Below are 24096 nucleotides of genomic sequence, written 5' to 3' on the forward strand. Positions count from 1 at the left end.
GGGCCATAATAGGGACCATGGGGCTATAGGGGTCTGGGGCTATAGGGGCCATAATAGGGACCCTGGGGCTATAGGGAGATGGGAGCTATAGGGGCCATAATAGAGACCCTGGGGCTATAGGGGCCATAATAGAGACCCTGGGGCTATAGGGGCCATAATGGGGACCTTGGGGGCTGCAGGTGCCATAATAGAGACCCTGGGGCTATAGGGGCCTGGGAGCTATAGGGGCCACGATGGGGACCCTGGGGTCTACAGGCGCCGCTGAATGAGGCGGGGCCCCCCTTAGCCCCGCCCCCGAGGGCGGTGCTCGCCGCGACCCCGCCCCGCCCCGTTCCCCCCCCCAGCGGGCGGCGCATGCGCGCTGCGCTCCTTTAAACGTGCGCAAGAAGCCCCGTCTCCTCCGCTGACCCAACCGCGGAGGCGAGGCGGCGGCGAGGATCCCTCCGCCGCGTCGAGGGGGCGGAGCCTGCGGGACTATTTTCCCCTCCGGCCGCGCCGCCTCCCCCGCGGACCGCGGGGATTGGGGTGTCGGGGTGGGGGCGGGGGGGACACCCGCGACGTTTTCTCGCGCTCGCAGCCGGTCGCGGCTACGCCCCCGCGCTCATCCCCGCACCCACCCGCGGCGGAAGGAGACGGCTCCCGTGAGGAGAGCCGCAGAACAACCCCGAGCGCGGCGTGCGCTCCCGCGCATGCGCAGTGTGCCCGGGAGGAGGGGGGGGAACGATAGGAGGAGGGAATCCAAGATGGCGGCGGCGGCCCGAGGGCCGGGGGGACCGGGCAGGCCTCGGGCTTGAGGCGGGCGGATCGCGGGGCGACCGGGGGCCGTTCGGCGGGGTCGGGGGGTTGCGGGGGGATCCCCGGAGGCAACCGAGCTCTTCTCGTTTTCTCCCCCCCCCCTCCTTTCCCCGGGGTTTGGGGAGGGGGGGGGCGGCCCGCGGGCCTGTGAGGGGGCGGCCCCAGGGCCTGTGAGGGAGGAGGCGGCGGCGGCGGCGGGGCCTCCATGGCCCCCTGAGGGGGTTCCCCCCGCGGGTTCCCCTTTGCCGGGCGGGGGAAAAAGGATGGAAGAAGGGGAGCAGCAACGCGGAGGGGGCGGTTGGGTCGAGTGGGGGCCATCCCCGGGGGGGGTCCCCGCCTTGGGGCACCCCCCCACCCCCGGAAGGGGACGACGAGGCCAAGGGGGGCCGAGGAGGGGAATGGGGGGGGGACGGAGCCCACCGGTGACTCCGTTCCCAGCCGGTCGGCTGCCGCCGGCCCCCCCCCAGTTAAACCCGCGGGGGAGGAGAAGGCCTCGGCGACCCCCCGGCCCCCCAAAGCCGTCGGGGAAGCGAGGGGGAAAGGCGGGGGGGGGACTGGTAAAGCACCCGGTGGGCGACCCCCGGGCGAGGAACGAAGCCCCCGCAAAACCCCCGAAGAACGGGGAACCCGGAGCGGGGATCGCCCGGGTGCCGAGGACAAGGCCCGGAGACCCTTCGGGGGTCCCCGCAGCGGGGGGGAAACCCCTCGGGGTCCCCCCGCCGGTGGGGAGCAACGCGGGGAGTGGGGGTCGCCTTGGTTAGCGGTGACCGGTGAACTGGAACCCCCCGAAGATTTTTTACCCCCCCCCGAATGCCCGGTCTTCGAGCCCAGCTGGGCCGAATTCAGCGACCCCTTGGGTTACATCGCCAAGATCCGCCCCATCGCCGAGAAGAGCGGCATCTGCAAGATCCGACCCCCGGCTGTGAGTGTGGAAAGGGGGGGGCCCCGGGGGGGAGCTAAGGGGGGGGTGGGGGGGGGGCTCTGTCCCACGGCGGCGAGCGGCTCTCGGGGCTGTGGGGTTGGGATTTGGGAGGGGGTAGGTGCCCCCCGGGGGTTTAACTGCCCCCCTGTGGGGGGTTATCTTCCCATTTAGGGGGGCTAACTGCCCCCCGTGGGGGGTTATCTTCCCATTTGGGGGGGCTAACTGCCCCCCGTGGGGGGTTATCTTCCCATCTGGGGGGGCTAACTGCCCCCCCGTGGGGGGTTATCTTCCCATCTGGGGGGGCTAACTGCCCCCCGTGGGGGGTTATCTTCCCATCTGGGGGGGCTGACTGCCCCCCGTGGGCCGGTATCTTCCCATTTAGGGGGGGGCTAACTGCCTTCGTGGGGGGGTATCTTCCCATTTAGGGGGGGTAAGTGCCCCCCACTTTGGGGATATCTTCCCATTCAGGGGGTGTAACTGCCCCACATGGGGGTATCTTCCCATTTTGGGGGGGGGGTGACTGCCCCCATGAGGAGTTATCTTCCCATTTGGGGTGTAAATGCCCCCCATTGGTGGTATCTTCTCATTTGGGGGGGTAATTGCCCCCATGAGGGGGTATTTTCCCGTTGGGGGGGTAATTGCCCCCCACTTCAGGGTATTCTCCCATTTAGGTGGGGGTAACTACCCCCTATGGGAGGGTAACTGCCCCCATGTGGGGTATCTTCCAATTTAGGGGGGGGTAATTGCCTCCATGGGGGAGGTGTTTTCCCCTTTTAGGGATGTTAAGTGCCCCCACTTTTGGGGTAATTTCCTATTTAGGGGAGTTAATTGCCCCCTTGGGTGGGGCAACTTTCTATTTAGAGGGGTTAATTGCCCCTCCCGGGGGGGGTACCTTCTCATTTAAGGGGGTTAATTGCTCTCTTGGGGGGGGGGATGTTTTCCCATTTGGGGGAGTTAATTACTCCCCTGGGGGGGGGAGAACTTTCCGCTTGGGGGTGTAAGTGCCCCCGTGGGGGGGTTCTTCCCATTTAAGAAGTTTAATTGCCCCCCCACGGGTAGGGGTATTTTCTTAGGGGGGTTCAGTGCCCCCCTAAACCCCTCCCCCCCCGGTAAATACCCCCAACTCCTGCTGTGTTGTGGGGGTAAATACCTACTTGGGGGGGGTAAATACCCCCAAGAGTGCTATGTGGGGGAGGGATACCCACCGGGGGGGGGGGGGGGGGGGGTGAATAACCCCGCGTGGGGGGAAGTAACCCCGGGTGGGAGGGAATAACCCCGGGGGGGGGGTAAATACCGGCCTGGTTTGGGGTAAATATGTGGGGTATGGGATCCGTATCTGCTCGGCTGGGGGGTAAATACCCCCACGGCTTTGAGGGGGGGGGAAATGGTCCCCCTCACACGTGGGGCAGACCAGGGGGGTCCCAGCTGGGGGTGGATTTTGGGGGGCACTGCGTGGTCTGGACCGCTGGGGGGGGGGCAAGGGCCTCCCCCCCTTCCCCCCCCCGGCCTTATGCTGGCTTTGGGGGGGGGGATGAGCTGACCCCCAGGAATTTGGGGTACCCCATGGGGACTTGGGGGGGGTCCTACGTGTGTGTCGTGTGTCCCCCCCCTCCACGCCGGCCCTCACAACAACAACAGTGACACGGCCAATATGGCTGCCACCGCCGAGCCTTTGTCTGGCGAGCGGCGGGGGGGGCCCGGCCGGAGCCCGCTGGGGGGGTCCCCAGGTCGGGCAGCGCCCCTTGAAGCTGGGGGGGGGTCCCTGGAAGGGCAGGGGGGCAAAGGGGGTGTTCAACCCTCCCCCTCCCCCCCCTCTGCTTTCCACTTTCTCTTCGCGGCCTCGGTTCCTGTTTTTGGGGGGGGTTGCGTGGTGTCCCCACCGAGGGGGGGGGCCCTTTGTCCCCTTTCCCAGTTTGGGGGTGCCCCGGCGCCTGGTTTTGGGGGGGGACACACGCGGAGGCCGATCCGGTGTCCCCCCCCTTGGCGAGGTGGAGAACGGCTTCCGGGGAGGGCCGGGCTCGGCCGCGTCGGCGTCACCGGCTTCCCCCCCTTCCCCCTCCCAGCGTGGGGTGCACGCCGTGGGGCTGCCCCCCTGCCTGTGTAGGAGTTGGGGGGCTGGGGGGGGCCATCGCTGCTCACCCCCCCCCCAATTCCCCCCCCGGTGTCTCCCCAGGACTGGCAGCCCCCCTTTGCCGTGGAGGTGGACAACTTCAGGTTCACCCCCCGCATCCAGCGCCTCAACGAGCTGGAGGTGAGGAGCGGGGGGGGGGGGATCCCCTCTTTTCCCTCTCCCCCCACTGATTTTGGGGCGCGCTCAGGACTCGCCCCCCCTATTTTCGGACCCCCCCCCCATCCCGTTCGGCAGGCGCAGACCCGGGAAGCTGAACTACCTGGACCAGATCGCCAAGTTCTGGGAAATCCAAGGCTCCTCGCTCAAAATCCCCAACGTCGAGCGGCGCATCCTCGACCTCTACAGCCTCAGCAAGGTCTGGGGGGGGGGGGATTATCAATATGGGGGGGCTCTGGCTTTGGGGGTGCTTCATGACCCCCCCCTCGCAGGTGGTGATGGAGGAAGGGGGGTACGAGGCCATCTGCAAAGACCGGCGGTGGGCTCGCGTGGCCCAGCGCCTCGCGTACCCCTCGGGGAAGAACATCGGCTCGCTCCTGCGCGCCCACTACGAGCGCATCATCTACCCCTACGAGATGTACCAGTCGGGGGCCAACCTGGTGGTGAGAAAATGGGGTTCAGGGGGGTAAACAAAGCGGGGGTTCGGGGGGGACAGCCCGCGCTGAGGGTCTCTTCCCTTCAGCAGTGCAACACGCGGCCTTTCGAGAGCGAGGAGAAGGACCGGGAGTACAAACCCCACAGCATCCCGCTCCGCCAGTCCGTCCAGCCCTCCAAGTTCAACAGCTACGGCCGGCGGGCGAAACGCTTGCAGCAGGAGGTGAACGACCCCCCCCCCCACGACCCCCTCGTGATTTGAGGGACCCCCTCCCCACCCTGAACTCTCCCACCCCGCAGCCGGAGCCGACGGAGGAAGACATCGAGAAAAACCCGGAGCTGAAGAAGCTGCAGATCTACGGGGCCGGCCCCAAAATGCTGGGCTTGGGCTTGGTGGCCAAAGACAAGACACTGCGGAAGAAAGGTAAAGGGGGGGGGAACTCGACTTGGGGGGGCGCGGGGAGGTGGCTGTGACCCCCCATACCCCAGAATCCTTCCCCCCCAGCGCAGAATCCTTCCCCTTCCCACCCTGAAGTCCTTCCCCCCCCTCCCCCGCTCCGGAATCCTTTTGCCCCCGCCCCCCCCCCCCCCCCTTACCCCGGAATCCTTCTCCCTTACCCCAGAATCCCCCCCCCACCCCAAAATCCTTACCCCTTACCCCAGAATCCTTACCCTGAAATCCCGACCCCCCCGACCCCCGAATCCCCCCCCCACCCCAGAATGCCCCCCTTTACCTCAGAATCCTCCCCACCCTGAAATCTTTTCCCCCTTACCCCAGAATCCCCCCCCCACCCCGGAATCCTTCCTCCTTACCCCAGAATCCTTACCCTGAAATCCCTCCCTGCCCCCCCACCCTGAAATCCCCACCCCAGAATCCCCCCCCTTACCCCAGAACTCCCCCCCCGAAATCTTTTCCCTCTTACCCCAGAATCCCCCCCACCCTGAAATTTTTCCCCCTTACTCCAGAATCCCCCTTACCCCAGAATCTTTCCCCCCACCCCAGAGTGCTTCCCCCCCCTTACCCCAGAACCCCTCCCCACCCCGAAATCCTTCCCCCTTACCCCAGAATCCCCCCCACCCCAGAATCCTTCCCCCCACCCCAGAGTGCTTTCCCCCCTCCTTACCCCAGAATCCCCCCCCACCCTGAAATCCTTCCCCCTTACCCCAGAATCCCCCCCACCCCGAAATCCTTCCCCCTTACCCCAGAATCTTTCCCCCCACCCCAGAGTGCTTCCCCCCCCCCTTACCCCAGAACCCCCCCCCCCACCCCGAAATCCTTCCCCCCCGCAGACAAAGAGGGCCTGGAGTGCCCCCCCACGGTGGTGGTGAAGGAGGAGCCGGCGGGCGCCGAGGCCAAGGCCGAGCCACTGTCCCCCCGCGCCTACGCGGAGGCGAGAGAGGAGCTGCGGCACAGCCCCGAGCCCTGCACCAAGATGACCATGCGCCTGCGCCGCAGCCACAGCCAATTCGTAAGCGCGCCGCGGGGCGAGGCCGCGCCGTGGGGCAGAACCCCCCCCCCTAAAAACCCTTTTCTTCCCCCCCCCCCGGCCAGGTGGATTCGTACATCTGCCGGATCTGCTCGCGGGGGGACGAGGACGACAAGCTGCTGCTCTGCGACGGCTGCGACGACAACTACCACATCTTCTGCCTGCTGCCGCCCCTGCCCGAGATCCCCAAGGGCATCTGGCGCTGCCCCAAATGCGTCATGGCGGTGAGGGGGGGCTGGGGGGGGGCCGGACGCGGGGGGGACCCCGCTCTCCCAGCCCAGGCACCCGCGGAGCGCCCTGCGCCCTCCGGTTCGCTGCACGGCCCAGCTAGGAGCCCCCCGCCCCATCTCGGCTGGCTGCGGGGCTGGGGACCCCCCGAAAGCGTGTCTGTGGGGCTGGGGACCCCCCCAGAATCCTGTCTGCGGGGCTGGGGACCCCCCCAAAATCCTGTCTGCGGGGCTGGGGACCCCCCCAGAAGCATGTCTGTGGGGCTGGGGACCCCCCGAAAGCGTGTCTGTGGGGCTGGGGACCCCCGGAAAGCGTGTCTGCGGGGCTGGGGACCCCCCCAAAAGTGTGTCTGTGGGGCTGGGGACCCCCCCAAAATCCTGTCTGCGGGGCTGGGGACCCCCCCAAAATCCTGTCTGCGGGGCTGGGGACCCCCCGAAATCCTGTCTGCGGGGCTGGGGACCCCCCCAAAATCCTGTCTGCGGGGCTGGGGACCCCCCCAAAATCCTGTCTGCGGGGCTGGGGACCCCCCGAAATCCTGTCTGTGGGGCTGGGGACCCCCCGAAATCCTGTCTGTGGGGCTGGGGACCCCCCGAAAGCGTGTCTGTGGGGCTGGGGACCCCCCAAAAGCGTGTCTGTGGGGCTGGGGACCCCCCCAAAACCATGTCTGCGGGGCTGGGGACCCCCCCGAAAGCGTGTCTGCAGGGCTGGGGACCCCCCAAAAGCATGTCTGCAGGGCTGGGGACCCCCCGAAACCATGTCTGAGGGGCTGGGGACCCCCAAAACCATGTCTGAGGGGCTGGGGACCCCCCAGAAGCATGTCTGTGGGGCTGGGGACCCCCCGAAAGCGTGTCTGCGGGGCTGGGGACCCCCCCGAAATCCTGTCTGCGGGGCTGGGGACCCCCCCAGAAGCATGTCTGCGGGGCTGGGGACCCCCCGAAAGCATGTCTGCGGGGCTGGGGACCCCCCGAAAGCATGTCTGTGGGGCTGGGGACCCCCCCAGAAGCATGTCTGCGGGGCTGGGGACCCCCCGAAAGCGTGTCTGCAGGGCTGGGGACCCCCTAAAAGCATGTCTGAGGGGCTGGGGACCCCCCGAAACCATGTCTGCAGGGCTGGGGACCCCCCAGAAAGCATGTCTGTGGGGCTGGGGACCCCCCGAATCGCAGCCAGGCCTGACTGTGGGGCTGGGGACCCCCTGAAAATGATTTCTGAGAGGCTGGGGCCCCCCCCAGAATCCTGTCTGTAGGGCTAGGGACCCCAAACTCAACATCCCATCCTGTCTGAGGGGCTGGGGACCCCCCAAAACCATGTCTGAGGGGCTGGGGACCCCCCGAAAGCGTGTCTGTGGGGCTGGGGACCCCCCGAAAGCATGTCTGTGGGGCTGGGGACCCCCCGAAATCCTGTCTGTGGGGCTGGGGACCCCCCCAAAACCATGTCTGCGGGGCTGGGGACCCCCCCGAAAGCGTGTCTGCGGGGCTGGGGACCCCCCGAAAGCACGTCTGTGGGGCTGGGGACCCCCCGAAATCCTGTCTGCGGGGCTGGGGACCCCCCGAAAGCGTGTCTGAGGGGCTGGGGACCCCCCGAAAGCACGTCTGTGGGGCTGGGGACCCCCAAAAGCATGTCTGTGGGGCTGGGGACCCCCCGAAAGCATGTCTGTGGGGCTGGGGACCCCCCAAAACCATGTCTGCGGGGCTGGGGACCCCCCCGAAAGCGTGTCTGTGGGGCTGGGGACCCCCCCAAAATCCTGTCTGCGGGGCTGGGGACCCCCCGAAAGCATGTCTGCGGGGCTGGGGACCCCCCTGAAATCATGTCTGCGGGGCTGGGGACCCCAAACTCAACATCACATCCTGTCTGTGGGGCTGGGGACCCCCCAGAAGCATGTCTGAGGGGTCAGGGACCCCCCCAAATTCAGGTCTGTAGGGCTAGGGACCCCAAACTCAACATCCTATCCTATCTGTGGGGCTGGGGACCCACCAAAATCTTGTCTGTGGGGTCAGGGACCCCCCCCAAAATCTTGTCTGTGGGACTGAGGACTCCCCAGCTCAATACCTTATCCCATCTGTGGGGCTGGGGACCCCCCAAAATCATGTTTGTGGGGCTGAGGACCCCCCAACTCAATGCCCTATCCCTTCCATGGGTTTGGGGACCCCCCAAAATCATGCCTGTGGGGCTGGGGACCCCCACCCTGACCCCCTGCCCCCCATCCCTCTCTCCCAGGAGTGCAAGCGGCCGCCGGAGGCCTTCGGCTTCGAGCAGGCGACGCGGGAATACACCCTGCAGAGCTTCGGGGAGATGGCCGACTCCTTCAAAGCCGACTACTTCAACATGCCCGTCCACGTGAGTGCCCCGGGGACCCCCGCGAGCCCCCCCCGAGTCCCTGACGTCCCCACACACGCTGTCCCCCCCCCCCCAGATGGTCCCCACGGAGCTGGTGGAGAAGGAGTTCTGGCGGCTGGTGAACAGCATCGAGGAGGACGTGACGGTGGAGTACGGCGCCGACATCCACTCCAAGGAGTTCGGCAGCGGCTTCCCCATCAGCGACGGCAAACGGAAGCTCTCGCCGGAGGAGGAGGTGAGGGAGACCCCCCCTCAAGTCCCCAACCCGGCGGGGGTGTCACCGTCCCCCGGGGCGGGGGTTGACGCCGTCTGTCCGTCCGTCCCGCGTAGGAGTACGCCGGCAGCGGTTGGAACCTGAACGTGATGCCGGTGCTGAAGCAGTCGGTGCTGTGCCACATCAACGCCGACATCTCGGGGATGAAGGTGCCCTGGCTCTACGTGGGGATGGTCTTCTCCGCCTTCTGCTGGCACATCGAGGACCACTGGAGCTACTCCATCAACTACCTCCACTGGTGGGGGGGCTTTGGGGGGGCAGGGGTGATGCTGGGAGGTGGAAGGAGAGGTTTTGGGGTGTCCCTGACCTTGTACCCCCACCCAGGGACAAGCTAATGATGGGGTATGGAGCGTGAGGAGGTTTTTGGGGTGCCCCAACAGTGTCCTTCCATCCAGGGACAAGTTAAGGATGGGTTATGGCATGCAAGGAGGTTTTTGGGGTGCCCTTGATCTCGTACCCTCACCCAGGGACAAGCTAAGGGTGGGGTATGGAGCGTGAGGAGTTTTTTGGGGTGCTCCTGACCACGTCCCCCCACCCAGGGATGAGCTAATGATGGGGTATGGAGCATGAGGAGGTTTTTGGGGTGCCCCAGCCATGTCCCCTTCCATCCAGGGACAAGTTAAGGATGGGGTATGGCATGCAAGAAGGTTTTTGGGGTGCCCTTGATCTCGTGCCCCCACCCAGGGACAAGCTAAGGATGGGGTATGGAGTGTGAGGAGTTTTTTGGGGTGCTCCTGACCACGTCCCCCCACCCAGGGATGAGCTAATGGTGGGGTGTAGTGTGTGGAGATGTTTTTGGGGTGCCCTAATCTTGTTCCCTCACCCACGGACAAGCTAAGGATGGGGTATGGAGCGTGAGGAGGTTTTTGGGGTGCCCCAACAGTGTCCTTCCTACTCAGGGACAAGTTAAGGATGGGTTATGGCATGCAAGGAGGTTTTTGGGGTGCCCTTGATCTCGTACCCCCACCCAGGGACAAGCTAAGGGTGGGGTATGGAGCGTGAGGAGTTTTTTGGGGTGCTCCTGACCACGTCCCCCCACCCAGGGATGAGCTAATGATGGGGTATGGAGCATGAGGAGGTTTTTGGGGTGCCCCGACCACATCCCCCCACCTAGCGACGAGCTAATGATGGGGTGTGGTGTGTGGAGATGTTTTTGGGGTGCCCTAATCTTGCTCCCTCACCCAGGGGCAAGCTAAGGATGGGGTATGGAGCGTGAGGAGGTTTTTGGGGTGCCCTTGATATCGTACCCCCACCTAGGGCAAGTTAATTATGGGCTATGGGGCAGGAGGAGGTTTTTGGGGTGCCCCTGACCACGTCCCCCCACCCAGGGACAAGCTAAGGATGGGGTATGAGGTGAGAGGAGGTTTTTGGGGTGCCCCAACCTCGTCCCCCCATCTGGGAACAAGCAGAAGGTGGGGTGTGGGGCAGGAGGACTTTTTTGGGGTGCCCCAACCATGTCCCCCCACCCAGGAACAAGCTCAAGTTGGTGGTTTGGGGTGCGAGGAGGTTTTTGGGGTCCCCCAACCGTGTCCACCTGCCCAAGCTACGGCACAGGGCGAGAGGAGGTTTTGGGGTGACCCCAAGCCCTGTGTTGGTTGGGGGGAGGCTTTTTGGGGTGCCCCTGACCCCCATTTCTCCCCAGGGGCGAGCCCAAGACGTGGTACGGGGTCCCCTCCTTCGCGGCCGAGCACCTGGAGGAGGTGATGAAGAAGCTGACGCCGGAGCTCTTCGAGAGCCAGCCCGACCTCCTCCACCAGCTCGTCACCCTCATGAACCCCAACACCCTCATGGCCCACGGCGTCCCTGTGAGTCTCGGTCCCCTCAGCACCCCCAAAACTCCGCAGCACCCTTAGCACCCCGAGTTTTCACCGCCCGCCTGGGTTTCAGGTGGTGCGGACCAACCAGTGCGCCGGCGAGTTCGTCATCACCTTCCCCCGCGCCTACCACAGCGGCTTCAACCAGGGTTACAACTTCGCCGAGGCCGTCAACTTCTGCACCGCCGACTGGGTGAGCCCCCCGCGCCCCTCAAATACCGGGGGAACCCCCAAAACCCGGGGGGAGACCCCGCAAAACCTGGGGGGAGAAAGCCAAAGCCTGGGGGAGGGGAGAACCCCCAAAACCCAGGGGGAAACCCCAAAAAACCTGGGGGGAGAAACCCCGAAACCTGTGGAGAAACCCCGAAACCTGTGGAGAAACCCCCAAAACCCTTGGAGAACCTCCAAAACCGAGGGGTAGAACCCAGGGAGACCCCCCAAAACCTGGGTGGAGACCCCCCAAAACCCGGGGGGATCCCCTAAAACCCAGGGAGAAACCCTAAAACCTGGGGGGAGAACCCCCAAAACCCGTGGAGAACCTCCAAAACCTGGGGGGAGAACCCCCCAAAACCCATGGAGAAACCCCCAAAATCCGTGGAGAAACCCCCAGACCTGGGGGGAGACCCCCCCAAAACCTCTGGAGACCCCCCAAAACCCAAGCAGAATGCCCAAAACCTGGGGGGAGAACCCCAAAAACCTGGGGAGAAACCCCAGAACCCGTGGAGAAACCCCCAAAACCTGGGGGGAGAAACCCCCAAAACCGGTGGAGAACCCCCAAAACCCCTGGAGCCTCCCCAAAACCCAGGGAGAAGCCCAAATTTGGGGGGACAAACCCCCAAACACAGGGAGAAACCCCCAAACCTGGGGGTAGAACCCCTGGAGACCCCCCAGAACCTGGGTGCAGACCCCCCAAAACCCCTGGAGAATCCCCAAAACCCAGGGAGGAACCCCAAAACCTGTGGAGATTCTCCAAAACCTGGGGGGAGAAGCCCCGAAACCCATGGAGACCCCCCAAACCTGGGGGGAGAACCCCCCAAACCTGGGGAGAAACCTCCAAACCCGGGGGGAGAATCCCCCAAACCCCAGGCAGACCCCCAGAACCTGGGGGGAGAACCCCCAGAACCTGGGGGGAAAACCCCCAAAACCTGGGGGGAGAAGCTGGGGAGACCCCCCAGAATCTGGGTGGAGACCCCCCAGAACCTCTGGAGAACCCCCAAAACCCGAGGAGAACCCCAAAACCTGTGGAGAACCCCCCAAACCCATGGAGATCCTCGAAAACCTGGGAGGAAAACCCCCAAAACCTGGGGGGAGAAACTGGGGAGACCCCCCAGAATCTGGGTGGAGACCCCCCAGAACCCCTGGAGAACCCCAAAACCTGTGGAGAACCCCCCAAACCCGTGGAGATCCTCGAAAACGTGGGGGGAGAACCCTCCAAACCCCATGGAGAAACCCCCAAAACCCATGGAGAAACCCCTAGACCTGGGGGGAGACCCCCCCAAAACCCCTGGAGACCCCCCAAAACCCAGCGGGAGGCCCCCCAAACCCCGTGGAGAAACCCCCAAAACCCCTGGAGCCCCTCCAAAACCCAAGGAGAACCCCAAATTTGGGCTGGGCGCTGCTCGAACGGGGAGGAGGACGCTTGAGGAGCTCCGCGCTGGGATTTTCATTCGCCGCCGCCGCGGTTTGAGCCGGGGACGCCCGTCTCCATGCCCCGCTGGGTTTTAGGGGTACAGCCTGACCCCCCCAAATTCGGGGGTCGGCCCTGACCCCCGCGCCGTGCCCCGCAGCTGCCCGCCGGCCGGCAGTGCATCGAGCACTACCGCCGCCTCCGCCGCTACTGCGTCTTCTCGCACGAGGAGCTGATCTGCAAGATGGCCGCCTGCCCCGAGAAGCTCGACCTCAACCTGGCCGCCGCCGTCCACAAGGAGATGTTCGTGCTGGTGCAGGAGGAACGCAAGCTCCGCAAAGCCTTGCTGGAAAAGGTCGGGGGGCAAAAAACACCCCTGAAAAAATACAGGGGGGGTGAGGATGGTGGTTTTACGGCCCCCCCCCCCCCCCCCCCCAGGGTATCACGGAGGCGGAGCGGGAGGCGTTTGAGCTGCTGCCCGACGACGAGCGGCAGTGCGACAAGTGCAAGACGACGTGTTTCCTCTCGGCGCTGGCCTGCTACGACTGCCCCCAGTGCCTCGTCTGCCTCTACCACATGGACGACCTCTGCAAGTGCCCCCGCAGCAAGCAGTACCTCAGGTGGCGTGGGGTTCGGGGGTCCCCAGAGCTTTGGGGGGGGGTGGGGGCACGGTGTCGGGGGGATGGGGGGCTTGGGGGGTCCGTAAGAGCCGCTGCGGGTAGGGTTTGGGGGTGCTGGGGGGCTTGGTGTGCCCTTGGGGGAGACAGGGATAGAGTTTGGGGGTGCTGGGGGTCTTGGTGTGCCCTTAGGGGAGACCATGGCTAGGGTTTGGGGGTGCTGGGGGTCCTGGTATACTGGGGGTGGGTGTGGGTGGGATTTTGGGGTGACGTGGGTAGGGTTTGAGGTTGCTGGGGGGCTTGGTGTGCCCCTGGGAGGGTAAACAGGAACAATTTGGGGGTGCTGGGGGTCTTGGTGTGCCCCTGGGGGAGACATACAGGTACAATTTGGGGTGCTGGGGGTCTTGGTGTGCCCTTGGGGGAGACAGGGATAGAGTTTGGGGGTGCTGGGGGTCTTGGTGTGCCACTGGGAGGGACATACAGGTACAATTTGGGGTGCTGGGGGTCTTGGTGGACCCCTGGGGGGACACAGATACAGTTTGGGGGTGCTGGGGGTCGTGGTGTGTCCCTGGGAGGGTAAACAGGAACGATTTGGGGGTGCTGGGGGCCTTGGTGTGCCCCTGGGGGGGGGGGAATGGGAAGAGTTTGGGGGTGCTGGGGGTCTTGCTGTACCCCTGGAGGGGGCACATGGGTAGGGTTTGGGGGTGCTGGGGGGCTTGATGTGCCCCGGGGGGGACAAAAGTATGATTTGGGGGTGCTGGGGGTCTTGGTGTGCCCCTGGGGGGGACATACAGGTACAATTTGGGGTGCTGGGGGTCTTGGTGTGCCCTTGGGGGAGACAGGGATAGAGTTTGGGGGTGCTGCGGGTCTTGGTGAGTCCGTAAGAGCCGCTGTGGGTAGGGTTTGGGGGTGCTGGGGGGCTTGGTGTGCCCCTGGGAGGGTAAACAGGAACGATTTGGGGGTGCTGGGGGTCTTGGTGTGCCCCTGGGGGGGACATACAGGTACAATTTGGGGTGCTGGGGGTCTTGGTGTGCCCTTGGGGGAGACAGGGATAGAGTTTGGGGGTGCTGGGGGGCTTGGTGTGCCCCTGGGAGGGTAAACAGGAACGATTTGGGGGTGCTGGGGGGCTTGGTGTGCCCTTGGGGGGGACATACAGGTACAATTTGGGGTGCTGGGTGTCTTGGTGTGCCCTTGGGGGAGACAGGGATAGAGTTTGGGGGTGCTGGGTGTCTTGGTGTGCCCTTGAGGGGGACATACAGGTACAATTTGGGGTGCTGGGTGTCTTGGTGTGCCCTTGGGGGGGACATACAGGTACAATTTGGGGTGCTGGGGGTCTTGGTGGACCCCTGGGGGGACACAGATACAGTTTGGGGGTGCTGGGGGTCTTGGTGTGCCCCTGGGAGGGTAAACAGGAACGATTTGGGGGTGCTGGGGGCTTGGTGTGCCCTTGGGGGGGGGAATGGGAAGAGTTTGGGGGTGCTGGGGGTCTTGCTGTACCCCTGGAGGGGGCACATGGGTAGGGTTTGGGGGTGCTGGGGGCCTTGTTGTGCCCCTGGGGGGGACATACAGGTACAATTTGGGGGGCTGGGGGTCTTGGTGTGCCCTTGGGGGAGACAGGGATAGAGTTTGGGGGTGCTGGGGGGCTTGGTGTGCCCCAAGGGGAGACCATGGCTAGGGTTTGGGGGTGCTGGGGGTCTTGGTATACTGGGGGGGGTGTGGGTGGGATTTTGGGGTGACGTGGGTAGGGTTTGGGGGTGCTGGGGGTCTTGGTGTACCCCTGGAGGGGGCACATGGGTAGGGTTTGGGGGTGCGGGGGGTCCTGGTATACTGGGGGGGGTGTGGGTGGGATTTTGGGGTGACGTGGGTAGGGTTTGAGGTTGCTGGGGGGCTTGTTGTGCCCCTGGAAGGGTAAACAGGAACGATTTCGGGGTGCTGGGGGTCTTGGTGTGACCTTAGGGGGGACATGGGTAGAATTTGGGGGTGCTGGGGGTCTTGGTGTGCCCCTGGGAGGGGACATGGGTAGGGTTTCGGGGTGCTGGGGGGATTGGTGTGCTCCTGGGAGGGTAAACAGGAACAATTTGGGGTGCTGGGGGGTCTTGGTGTGCCCTTGGGGGAGACAGGGAGAGAGTTTGGGGGTGCTGGGGGTCTTGGTGAGTCCGTAAGAGCCGCTGCGGGTAGGGTTTGGGGGTGCTGGGGGTCTTGGTGTGCCCTTGGGAAGGTAAACAGGAACGATTTGGGGGTGCTGGGGGCCTTGGTGTGCCCCTGGGGGGACACAGATACAGTTTGGGGGTGCTGGGGGTCGTGGTGTGCCCCTGGGAGGGTAAACAGGAACGATTTGGGGGTGCTGGGGGTCTTGGTGTGCCCTTGGGGGGGGGAAATGGGAAGGGTTTGGGGGTGCTTGGGGGTGCTGGTATACTGGGGGGGGGGTGTGGGTGGGATTTTGGGGTGATGTGGGTAGGGTTTGAGGTTGCTGGGGGGCTTGGTGTACCAAGAGGGGGTGTGTGGGTAGGGTTTGGGGGTGCTGGGGGTCTTGGTGTGCCCCTGGGGGTGACGTGGGTGGGGTTTGGGGGTCTCTTTACCCCCCTTTTTCACACCAGTCAGGGGGAACGTGGCACCCCCCTGCCCCCAGCCGCCCCCCCCCCACCCCGCAAGGCGGCCGCAGCCACCCTTTGCGGCCCCCATTTCCCCTCACCACCCCCTTTGGGGGTCCGCGGGCGCAACCAGGCCCTCCCACCCCCCCCTCAGTGGGGGTGACGGACCCCCCCGACCCCCCCGTGCCCCCCAGGTACCGCTACACGCTGGACGAGCTGCCGGCCATGCTGCACAAGCTGAAGGTGTGCGCCGAGTCCTTCGACACCTGGGCCAACAAAGTCCGCGTCGCGCTGGAGCTGGAGGACGGCCGCAAGCGGAAGTGAGCGGGGGGGGTATTTGGGGGGGGGGGGCTTTGGGGGGGTCTCGGGGTTCGGAGCTGACCCCCCCCGCCCCGTTTGTGCCCCGGTCAGCGCTGGAGGAGCTGCGGGCGCTGGAGTCGGAGGCGCGGGAGCGCAAGTTCCCCGAGAACGAGCTGCTGCACCGGCTGAAGGGCTGCCTGGGGCAGGCCGAGCGCTGCGTCTCCGAGGCGCTGGGGCTCATCAGCTCCCAGGAGACCGGGTGGGTGTCCCCTCCCCCCACCACTGTCCCCGGCGGTGTCCCCGGCAGCTCCGCGTCACCTCCCCGGGTCGCCATCCTGTCCCCTGTGGCCCCCCGGCCACCCCCGTGTTCCCATCCCATCTCCCGTCCTCATCCCATCTCCCATCGCCATCCCGCTCCCTGTGTCCCCCCAGCCACCCTCGAGTCCCCGTCCTGTCCCCAAGGTCCCCATCCTGTCCCCAAGGTCCTCGTCCTGTCCCCCGTGTCCCCCCGGCCACCCCCGTGTCCCCCCGGCCACCCCCGTGTCCCCAAGGTCCCCGTCCTGTCCCCTGTAGCCCCCCGGCCACCCCCATGTCCCCATCCCATCTCCCATCCCCATCCCATCTCCCATCGCCATCCCGCTCCCTGTGTCCCCCCAGCCACCCTCGAGTCCCCATCCTGTCCCCAAGGTCCCCATCCTGTCCCCAAGGTCCTCGTCCTGTCCCCTGTGGCCCCCCGGCCACCCCCGTGTCCCCATCCCGTCTCCTGTCCCCATCCCGCTCCCTGTGTCCCCCCAGCCACCCTCGAGTCCCTGTCCTGTCCCCACTGTCCCCGTCCTGTCCCCAAGGTCACAGTCATGACCCCCATGGACCCCATTTTGTCCCTCGTGTCCCTGTCCTGATCCCCACGGACCTCATTTTGTCCCCCCGTGTCCCCAGCCTGTCCCCAGGGTCACCGTCCTGTCCCCTGTGTCCCCCCGGCCACCCCCATGTCCCCATCCCATCTCCCATCGCCACCCCGCTCCCTGTGTCCCCCCAGCCACCCTTGAGTCCCCGTCCTGTCCCCCCGTGTCCCCATCCTGTCCCCAGGATCACAGTCCTGTCCCCTGTGGACCCCATTTTGTCCCCCCCATGTCCCCGTCCTGGCCTTCATGTCCCTCCAGCCTCCCCCGTGTCCCCGTCCCGTCCCCCACAGACCCCATCCCTCCCCGTGTCCCCGTCCCGTCCCCCGTGTCCCCATCCCATCCCCCTTGACCCCGTTCCGTCCCCCACAGACCCCAGCCACCCCCGTGTCCCCACCCTGTCCCCCACAGACCCCAGCCAGCCCCATGTCCCCATCCCGTCCCCCACGGACCCCATTTTGTCCCCATGGAGCCCGTCGCGTCCCCCACGGACCCTGTCCTGTCCCCCGTGTCCCCGTCCCGCCCCCACAGACCCCATCCCATCCCCCACAGACCCCGTCTCGTCCCCTTGTCCCCGTCCTGTCCCCCGTGTCCCTGTCCCATCCCCCACGGACCCCATCCCCCCCAGTGTCCCCGTCCCGTCCCCCACGGACCCCGTCCCGTCCCCCGTGTCCCCGTCCTGTCCCCCCCGTGTCCCCGTCCCGTCCCCCGTGTCCCCGTCCCGTCCCCCTTGACCCCGTTCCGTCCCCCACGGACCCCAGCCACCCCCGTGTCCCCACCCTGTCCCCCACAGACCCCAGCCACCCCCGTGTCCCCACCCTGTCCCCCACAGACCCCAGCCAGCCCCATGTCCCCGTCCCGTCCCCCACGGACCCTGTCCTGTCCCCCGTGTCCCCGTCCCGCCCCCACAGACCCCATCCCATCCCCCATGGACCCCGTCTCGTCCCCTTGTCCCCGTCCTGTCCCCCGTGTCCCTGTCCCATCCCCCACGGACCCCATCCCCCCCAGTGTCCCCGTCCCGTCCCCCACGGACCCCATTCCGTCCCCCGTGTCCCCGTCCCGTCCCTCCCGTGTCCCCATCCCATCCCCCACGGACCCCGTCTTGTCCCCTTGTCCCCGTCCCCTCCCCCATGTCCCTGTCCCGTCCCCCACAGACCCCAGCCACCCCCGTGTCCCCGTCCCCTCCCCCACAGGCCCCGTCCCATCCCCCACGGACCCCAGCCACCCCCGTGTCCCCGGCCCGGCCCCCACGGACCCCATTTTGTCCCCATGGACCCCATCCCGTCCCCCGTGTCCCCGTCCTGCCCCCACGGACCCCATCCCATCCCCCATGTCCCCGTCCCGTCCCCCCCGGCCCCCAGCCCCCCCGTGCCCCCCCCGCTCACCCCGGCAGTGACCCCCTCTCCCCCCCCCGCGTGCCGGCAGGGTCCCGGCGCTCTCGCTGACGGTGGAGGAGCTCCGGGCCTTCCTGGAGCAGATGAGCCAGCTGCCCTGCGTCATGCACCAGCTCGGCGAGGTCCAGGTGAGCTGGGGGGGGGCCGCCCCCCCACCCCAGTCCCTTTTTGGGGACGCACACGGCGTCACCCGCGCTGTCCCCCCCCCCCCAGGCCTTGCTGGAGCGCGTGGAGGCTTTCCAAGCGGAGGCGCGGGCAGCGCTGGAGTCGGCCCCCCCGGGGCCGGGGGCTCTGCGGGGGCTGCTGGAGCGGGGGGCCCGGCTGGGCGTGGAGGTGCCGGAGAGCCGGCGCTTGGAGCGGCAGCTGGCGCAGGCCGCTTGGCTGGAGGAGGTGACGGCCACCCTGCGGTCCCCGCGCGCCCGCGTGCCCCTCCCCGTCATGAGGGGGCTCATCCAGGCCGGCCGGACCGTCGCCCCCAGCCCGGCCGTCGACGTGGCCATGGCCGAGCTGCAGGAGCTGCTCACCATCGCGCAGCGCTGGGAGGAGAAGGCGCAGATGTGCTTGGAGGCCAGGTCAGGATGCGGCCCCGCGGGCTGGCGGGGGGGGGGGCTGCACCCCAGGGTGTGGGGGGGCCAAATCCCACCGCCCCAGGGTGGGTACGAGGGGCTGGGGCCAAACCTGTAAGCTCCAGGGGGGGGATAGAGGGGCTGGGGGCTGCCCCACGTATCTCTGGGGTGGGTTAGGGGGCTGGGGGCTGCAACACGTATCTCTGGGGGGAAAAAAAGGGGGCTGGGGGCTGCCCCACGTATCTCTAGGGTGGGTTAGGGGGGCTGGGGGGCCGCAACATGTATGTTTGGGGGGAAAAAGAGGGGCTGGGGGCTTCCCCACGTATGTCTAGGGTGGGTTAGGGGGGCTGGGGGCTGCAACAGTTATCTCTGGGGGGGGAGAAAAGGGGCTGGGGGCTGCCCCACATATCTTGGGGGGGGATAGAGGGGCTGGGGGCTGCCCCACGTATCTCTGGGGTGGGTTAGGGGGGCTGGGGGCTGAAACACGTATCTCTGGGGGGGAGAAAAGGGGCTGGGGGCTGCCCCACATATCTTGGGGGGGGGATAGAGGGGCTGGGGGCTGCCCCATGTATCTCTAGGGGGGAAAAAAAGGAGCTGGGGGCTGCCCCACATAGGTCTGGGGAGGGATAGAGGGGCTGGGGGCTGCCCCACGTATCTCTAGGGTGGGTTAGAGGGGCTGGGGGCTGCAACACTTATGTTTGGGGGGAAAAAGAGGGGTTGGGGGCTGCAACACATGTCTAGGGGGGGAAAAAGGGGGTTGGGGGCTGCCCCACGTATCTATAGGGGGGGTTGAGGGGCTGGGGGCTGCCCCCCATGTCTGTAGGGGGGGTTGAGGGGCTGGGGGCTGCCCTCCATGTCTGTGGGGGGGTTTAAATGTTTGGGGCTCGGCTGCCGCTCCCGGGGAAGCCGGGCTGGGACCAGACCCCTGTGGGGATCTGGAGGGGGGGTCTCCGGGATCTGGGGGGGTGGGGAGGGGGTGGAGCAGCCCCCCCTGCCCACGTTCCGACCGCCCCCTCCCCCCGCAGGCAGAAGCACCCCCCGGCCACCTTGGCTGCCATCATCAAAGAGGCGGAGAACATCCCGGCTCTGCTGCCCAACATCCAGGCGCTGAAGGAGGCCCTGGCCAAGGCCCGCGCCTGGATCGCCGACGTCGAGGAGATCCAGGTGCGCTCTGAGACCCCCCCCTCTCCACCCCACGGAGGATTCGGGGGGCTCAGCCCCCCCAAATCTCACCCTGTGGCGGGGGGGGGGTTCCCACCTTGCAGAACGGTGACCACTACCCTGCCTGGACGACCTGGAAGGGTTGGTGGCGGTGGGGCGGGACCTGCCGGTGCGGCTGGAGGAGCTGCGGCAGCTGGAGGTGCAGGTCGGCACCGCGCATTCCTGGCGCGACAAAGCCTCCCGCACCTTCCTGAAGAAGAACTCCTGCTACACGTTGTTGGAGGTGGGTGATAAGGGAGAGCCGTGGGTGTTGTCTGCCTGGACTTCAGCGAGGCTTTGGACACGGTCTCCCATCACATCCTCCTGGGGAAGCTCAGGCAGGGTGGGCTGGAGGAGTGGTCGGTGAGGTGGGTTGAGAACTGGCTGAAGGGCAGAGCTCAGCGGGTGGCATCAGCGGCGCTGAGTCTGGTTGGAGGCCGGGAACCAGTGGTGTCCCCAGGGGTCAGTACTGGGCCCAGTCTTGTTTAACTTCTTCATCAACGACCTGGATGAAGAGTTAGAGTGTACCCTCAGCAAGTTTGCTGATGCCACCAAACTGGGAGGAGTGGTGGACACACCAGCAGGCTGTGCTGCCATCCAGCGTGACCTGGACAGGCTGGAGAGCTGGGCAGAGAGGAACCTGATGAGGTTCAACAAGGGCAAATGCAGGGTCCTGCACCTGGGGAGGAACAACCCCAGGCACCAGTACAGGCTTGGGGCGGCCCTGCTGGAGAGCAGCTCTGCGGAGAGGGACTTGGGAGTGCTGGGGGACGACAGGGTGACCATGAGCCAGCAGCGTGCCCTGGGTGCCAAGAAGGCCAATGGGATCCTGGGGTGCATGAGGAGGAGTGTGGGCAGCAGGGCGAGGGAGGGTCTCCTGCCCCTCTACACTGCCCTGGGGAGGCCCCATCTGCAGTGCTGGGTCCAGTGCTGGGCTCCCCAGTTCAAGAAAGATGAGGAGCTACTGGAGAGAGTCCAGCGGAGGGCTACGAGGATGATGAGGGGACTGGAGCATCTCCCCTACGAGGAGAGGCTGAGGGAGCTGGGCTTGTTCAGCCTGGAGAAGAGAAGGCTGCGAGGGGACCTTCGAAATGCTGATAAGTATCTGCAGGGTGGGGGTCAGGAGGACGGGGCCAGACTCTTCCCAGTGGTGCCCAGCGACAGGACAAGGGGCAACGGGCACAAACTGGAGCAGAGGAAGCTCCAGCTGAACCCGAGGAAGAACTTCTTCCCTCGGAGGGTGCCGGAGCCCTGGCCCAGGCTGCCCAGGGAGGCTGTGGAGTCTCCTTCTCTGGAGATATTCCAGCCCCCCCTGGCCGCGGTGCTGTGCCCCCTGCTCTGGGTGCCCCTGCTTGGGCAGGGGGCTGGGCTGGGGGACCCCCAGAGGGCCCTGCCAACCCCTGCCATGCTGGGAGTCTGTGACAAAGACTGAGGGGGGACACGCGAGGTGGGGGTCCGGCGCTGAGCTGCTTGACCCCCCCCGCCGTAGGTGCTGTGCCCCTGCGCCGACGCCGGCTCCGACAGCAGCAAGCGGCTCAAGTGGCGGCAGGAGCCGGGGCTTTACAAGCTGGACGCCGAGAGCTTGGGGCTGTCGGCGCAGGATCTCCGCGACCCCGGCGCCGTGGTGAGCAAAGAGGGGTTTATTTTTGGGGCGGGGGGGCTCCGCGCACCCCGCATCCCCCCGCACCGCTCACGTTGTCTTTTTATCCCCCCCCCCGCCGTGTCAGATCGTGGCGTTTAAAGAAGGGGAGCAGAAGGAAAAGGAAGGGATGCTCCGGCTCCGCCACGCCAACGCCCAGAAAGCCGCGCCGCCTCTCCCGGGCCCCGGCCCGCCCTCCTGCGTCTGCGGGCAGCCGGCGAGCTCCGGCATGCTGCAGTGCCAGCTCTGCCGGGACTGGTTCCACGGCGCTTGCGTCGCTTGGCCCCGCTTGGGTTCGCAAAAACCTTCTCCGGCTTGGTGGGAGTGGGACGCCAAATTCCTCTGCCCCCTTTGCCAACGCTCCAGGCGTCCTCGCTTGGAAACCATCTTGGCGTTGCTGGTGGCTCTGCAGAAGCTGCCGGTCCGGTTGCCGGAGGGCGAAGCCTTGCAGTGTCTGACCGAGCGAGCCATCACGTGGCAGGATCGGGCCCGGCAGCTCCTCGCCAGCCCCGACGTGGCCGGGCCCTTGGAACGGCTGGCGGCTCTGCGGCATCGCCTGCACGGGGACGGGGCCGGCGCCCTGCGGGAGACCAGCCGCAACGAGCAGACCAAGGTTGGGGGGGCCGGAGGGGGGGAATTGGAGGGGTTGGGGGGGCTTGCTGGGGGGCTGAGGGGGAGGTAGGGGGGTTGTGGGGCGGCCGTTGGGGCGGGGGGAGGTGTGGGGCAGGTGTTGGGGCAGGTAACGGGCTGGAGGAGGTGTGGGGCTTGGTGTGGGGTGGGTATCGGGGCTGGAGGAGGTGTGGGGCTTGATGTGGGGTGGGCATTGGGGCTGGGGGAGGTGTGGGGCTTGATGTGGGGTGGGTATTGGGGCTGGAGGAGGTGTGGGGTATGATGTGGGGTGGGTATCAGGGCTGGAGGAGGTGTGGGGCAGGTGTTGGGGCAGAGGGAGGTGTGGGGCTGGCTATAGGGGCAGGTATCGGGGCCAGGGGAGGTGTGGGGCTTGATGTGGGGTGGGTATTGGGGGCAGGGGAGGTGTGGGGCGGGTAATGGGGGCTGGAGGAGGTGCGGGGCTTGATGTGGGGCAGATATTGGGGCTGCGGGGGTAGAAGGCAGGTAAAAGGGGCAGGAGGAGGTGCGGGGCTTGATGTGGGCAGATATTGGGGCCGGGGGAGGTGTGGGGAAGGTGTTGGGGCAGGTAACTGGGGCTGGAGGAGGTGTGGGGCTTGGTGTTGGGGCAGAGGGAGGTGTGGGGCAGGCTATAGGGGCAGGTGTTGGGGCAGAGGGAGGTGTGGGGCTGGCTATAGGGGCAGGTATTGGGGCCGGGGGAGGTGTGGGGCTTGATGTGGGGTGGCTGTTGGGGGCAGGGGAGGTGTGGGGCAGGTAATGGGGGCTGGAGGAGGTGTGGGGCTTGATGTGGGGCAGGTATTGGGGCCGGGGGAGGTGTGGGGAAGGTGTTGGGGCAGGTAACTGGGGCTGGAGATGTGGGGCTTGATGTGGGGCAGCTGTTGGGGCCAGGGGAGGTGTGGGGCAGGTATTGGGGCAGGGGGTGGGTAATTGGGGCTGGAGGAGGTGTGGGGCTTGATGTGGGGTGAGTATTGGGGCAGGGGAGGGCATAAGGCAGATAAATGGGGCAGGAGGAGGTGTGGGGCTGGCTATGGGGCAGGTATTGGGATGGGGAGGTGTGGGGCTGGCTATGGGGCAGGTAGGGGGGCAGGAGGAGGTGTGGGGCTGGGTGGGGAGCCAGTATAGGAGCTGTAGGGGCAGGTACTGGGGGCAGGGGGAGGTGTGGGGCTGGCTATGGGGTAGGTATTGGGGCTGGGGGAGGTGTGGGGTAGCGCTATGGGGCGGGTATTGGGGCTGGGGGAGGTGTGGGGCAGCGCTGTGGGGTAGGTATTGGGGCTGGGGGAGGTGTGGGGCAGCGCTGTGGGGCGGGTAGTGGGGCTGGGGAGGTGTGGGGCTGGCTATGGGGCGGGTATTGGGGCTGGGGGAGGTGTGGGGCAGCGCTATGGGGCAGGTAGTGGGGCTGGGGGAGGTGTGGGGCTGGCTATGGGGCAGGTATTGGGGCTGGGGGAGGCCGAGCCCCCCCGTAACGCTATTCCCCCCCCCCAAGGTGTCGGTAGAGAACGGGGACGCCCCCAGCCCGGAGAAGAACGGCCCCCTGCCCTCGGGTGAGTGGGGTCTGGGGGGCAGCGGGGGGGGGGTCAGGGCATCCCCTGTGGGTGCGGGGGACGCTGGGATCCACTGGATCCCCCACAGGCCCTGTGGATCCCCCACAGGCCCTATGGATCCTCCGCGATCCCTGTGGATCCCCCGCGGGCCCTATGGAGCCCCTGCCATCCTGGGGAAGGCTGTGGGGCTCCAGGGATCCCGTGTGAGCGCGGAGGGATCCAGTGGATCCCTTGTGAGGACAGGGGGTACTGTGGGACTTCAGGGATCTATAGGGTTCGTATAAGATCCATTGTGAGTACGGGACAATGTGGGGCTCCAGGGATCCTGTATGAGTGCCGAGGGATCCAGTGGATCCCTTGTGAGGACAGGGGGGTGCTGTGGGACTTCAGGGATCTATAGGGTTCATATAAGATTCTGTGTGAGTACAGGGACAACATGGGGTTCCAGGGAATCCCATACAATCCAGTGGATCCCTTGCGAGGACACGGGATGCTGTGGGGCTTCAGGGATCTGTAGGA

General features: G+C 66.5%; 2 protein-coding genes across 2 annotated transcripts in view; one reads left to right on the top strand and one right to left on the bottom strand.

Annotated features, from left to right (window-relative positions):
• Positions 1 to 842: 842 nt before the first annotated feature.
• On the top strand, positions 843 to 23977 carry LOC142360239 (lysine-specific demethylase 5C-like). Its single transcript, XM_075412449.1, is given in 30 exon segments — positions 843 to 1118; positions 1120 to 1197; positions 1199 to 1717; positions 3891 to 3968; positions 4083 to 4093; positions 4095 to 4203; positions 4277 to 4447; positions 4528 to 4662; positions 4740 to 4863; positions 5730 to 5908; positions 5992 to 6150; positions 8369 to 8488; positions 8565 to 8723; positions 8819 to 9000; positions 10405 to 10567; positions 10650 to 10769; positions 12364 to 12558; positions 12642 to 12823; positions 15606 to 15730; positions 15823 to 15970; positions 18036 to 18132; positions 18218 to 18576; positions 19596 to 19734; positions 19836 to 19845; positions 19848 to 20014; positions 21260 to 21394; positions 21498 to 22022; positions 23520 to 23628; positions 23686 to 23823; positions 23898 to 23977. Coding segments are annotated over 30 exon segments (4776 nt in total). The 5' UTR covers positions 843 to 1058.
• Positions 23978 to 23980: 3 nt separating this feature from the next.
• The window catches only part of LOC142360240 (lysine-specific demethylase 5C-like), a 12159-nt gene continuing 12043 nt past the window's right edge, over positions 23981 to 24096 (bottom strand). Inside the window, 1 exon segment of the mRNA XM_075412450.1 lies at positions 23981 to 24088. Coding sequence (XP_075268565.1) covers positions 23981 to 24088 — 108 coding nt within the window.

This window comes from Opisthocomus hoazin, unplaced genomic scaffold (genome assembly GCF_030867145.1).
Source record: "Opisthocomus hoazin isolate bOpiHoa1 unplaced genomic scaffold, bOpiHoa1.hap1 HAP1_SCAFFOLD_214, whole genome shotgun sequence".
Taxonomy (NCBI): Eukaryota; Metazoa; Chordata; class Aves; order Opisthocomiformes; family Opisthocomidae; genus Opisthocomus; species Opisthocomus hoazin.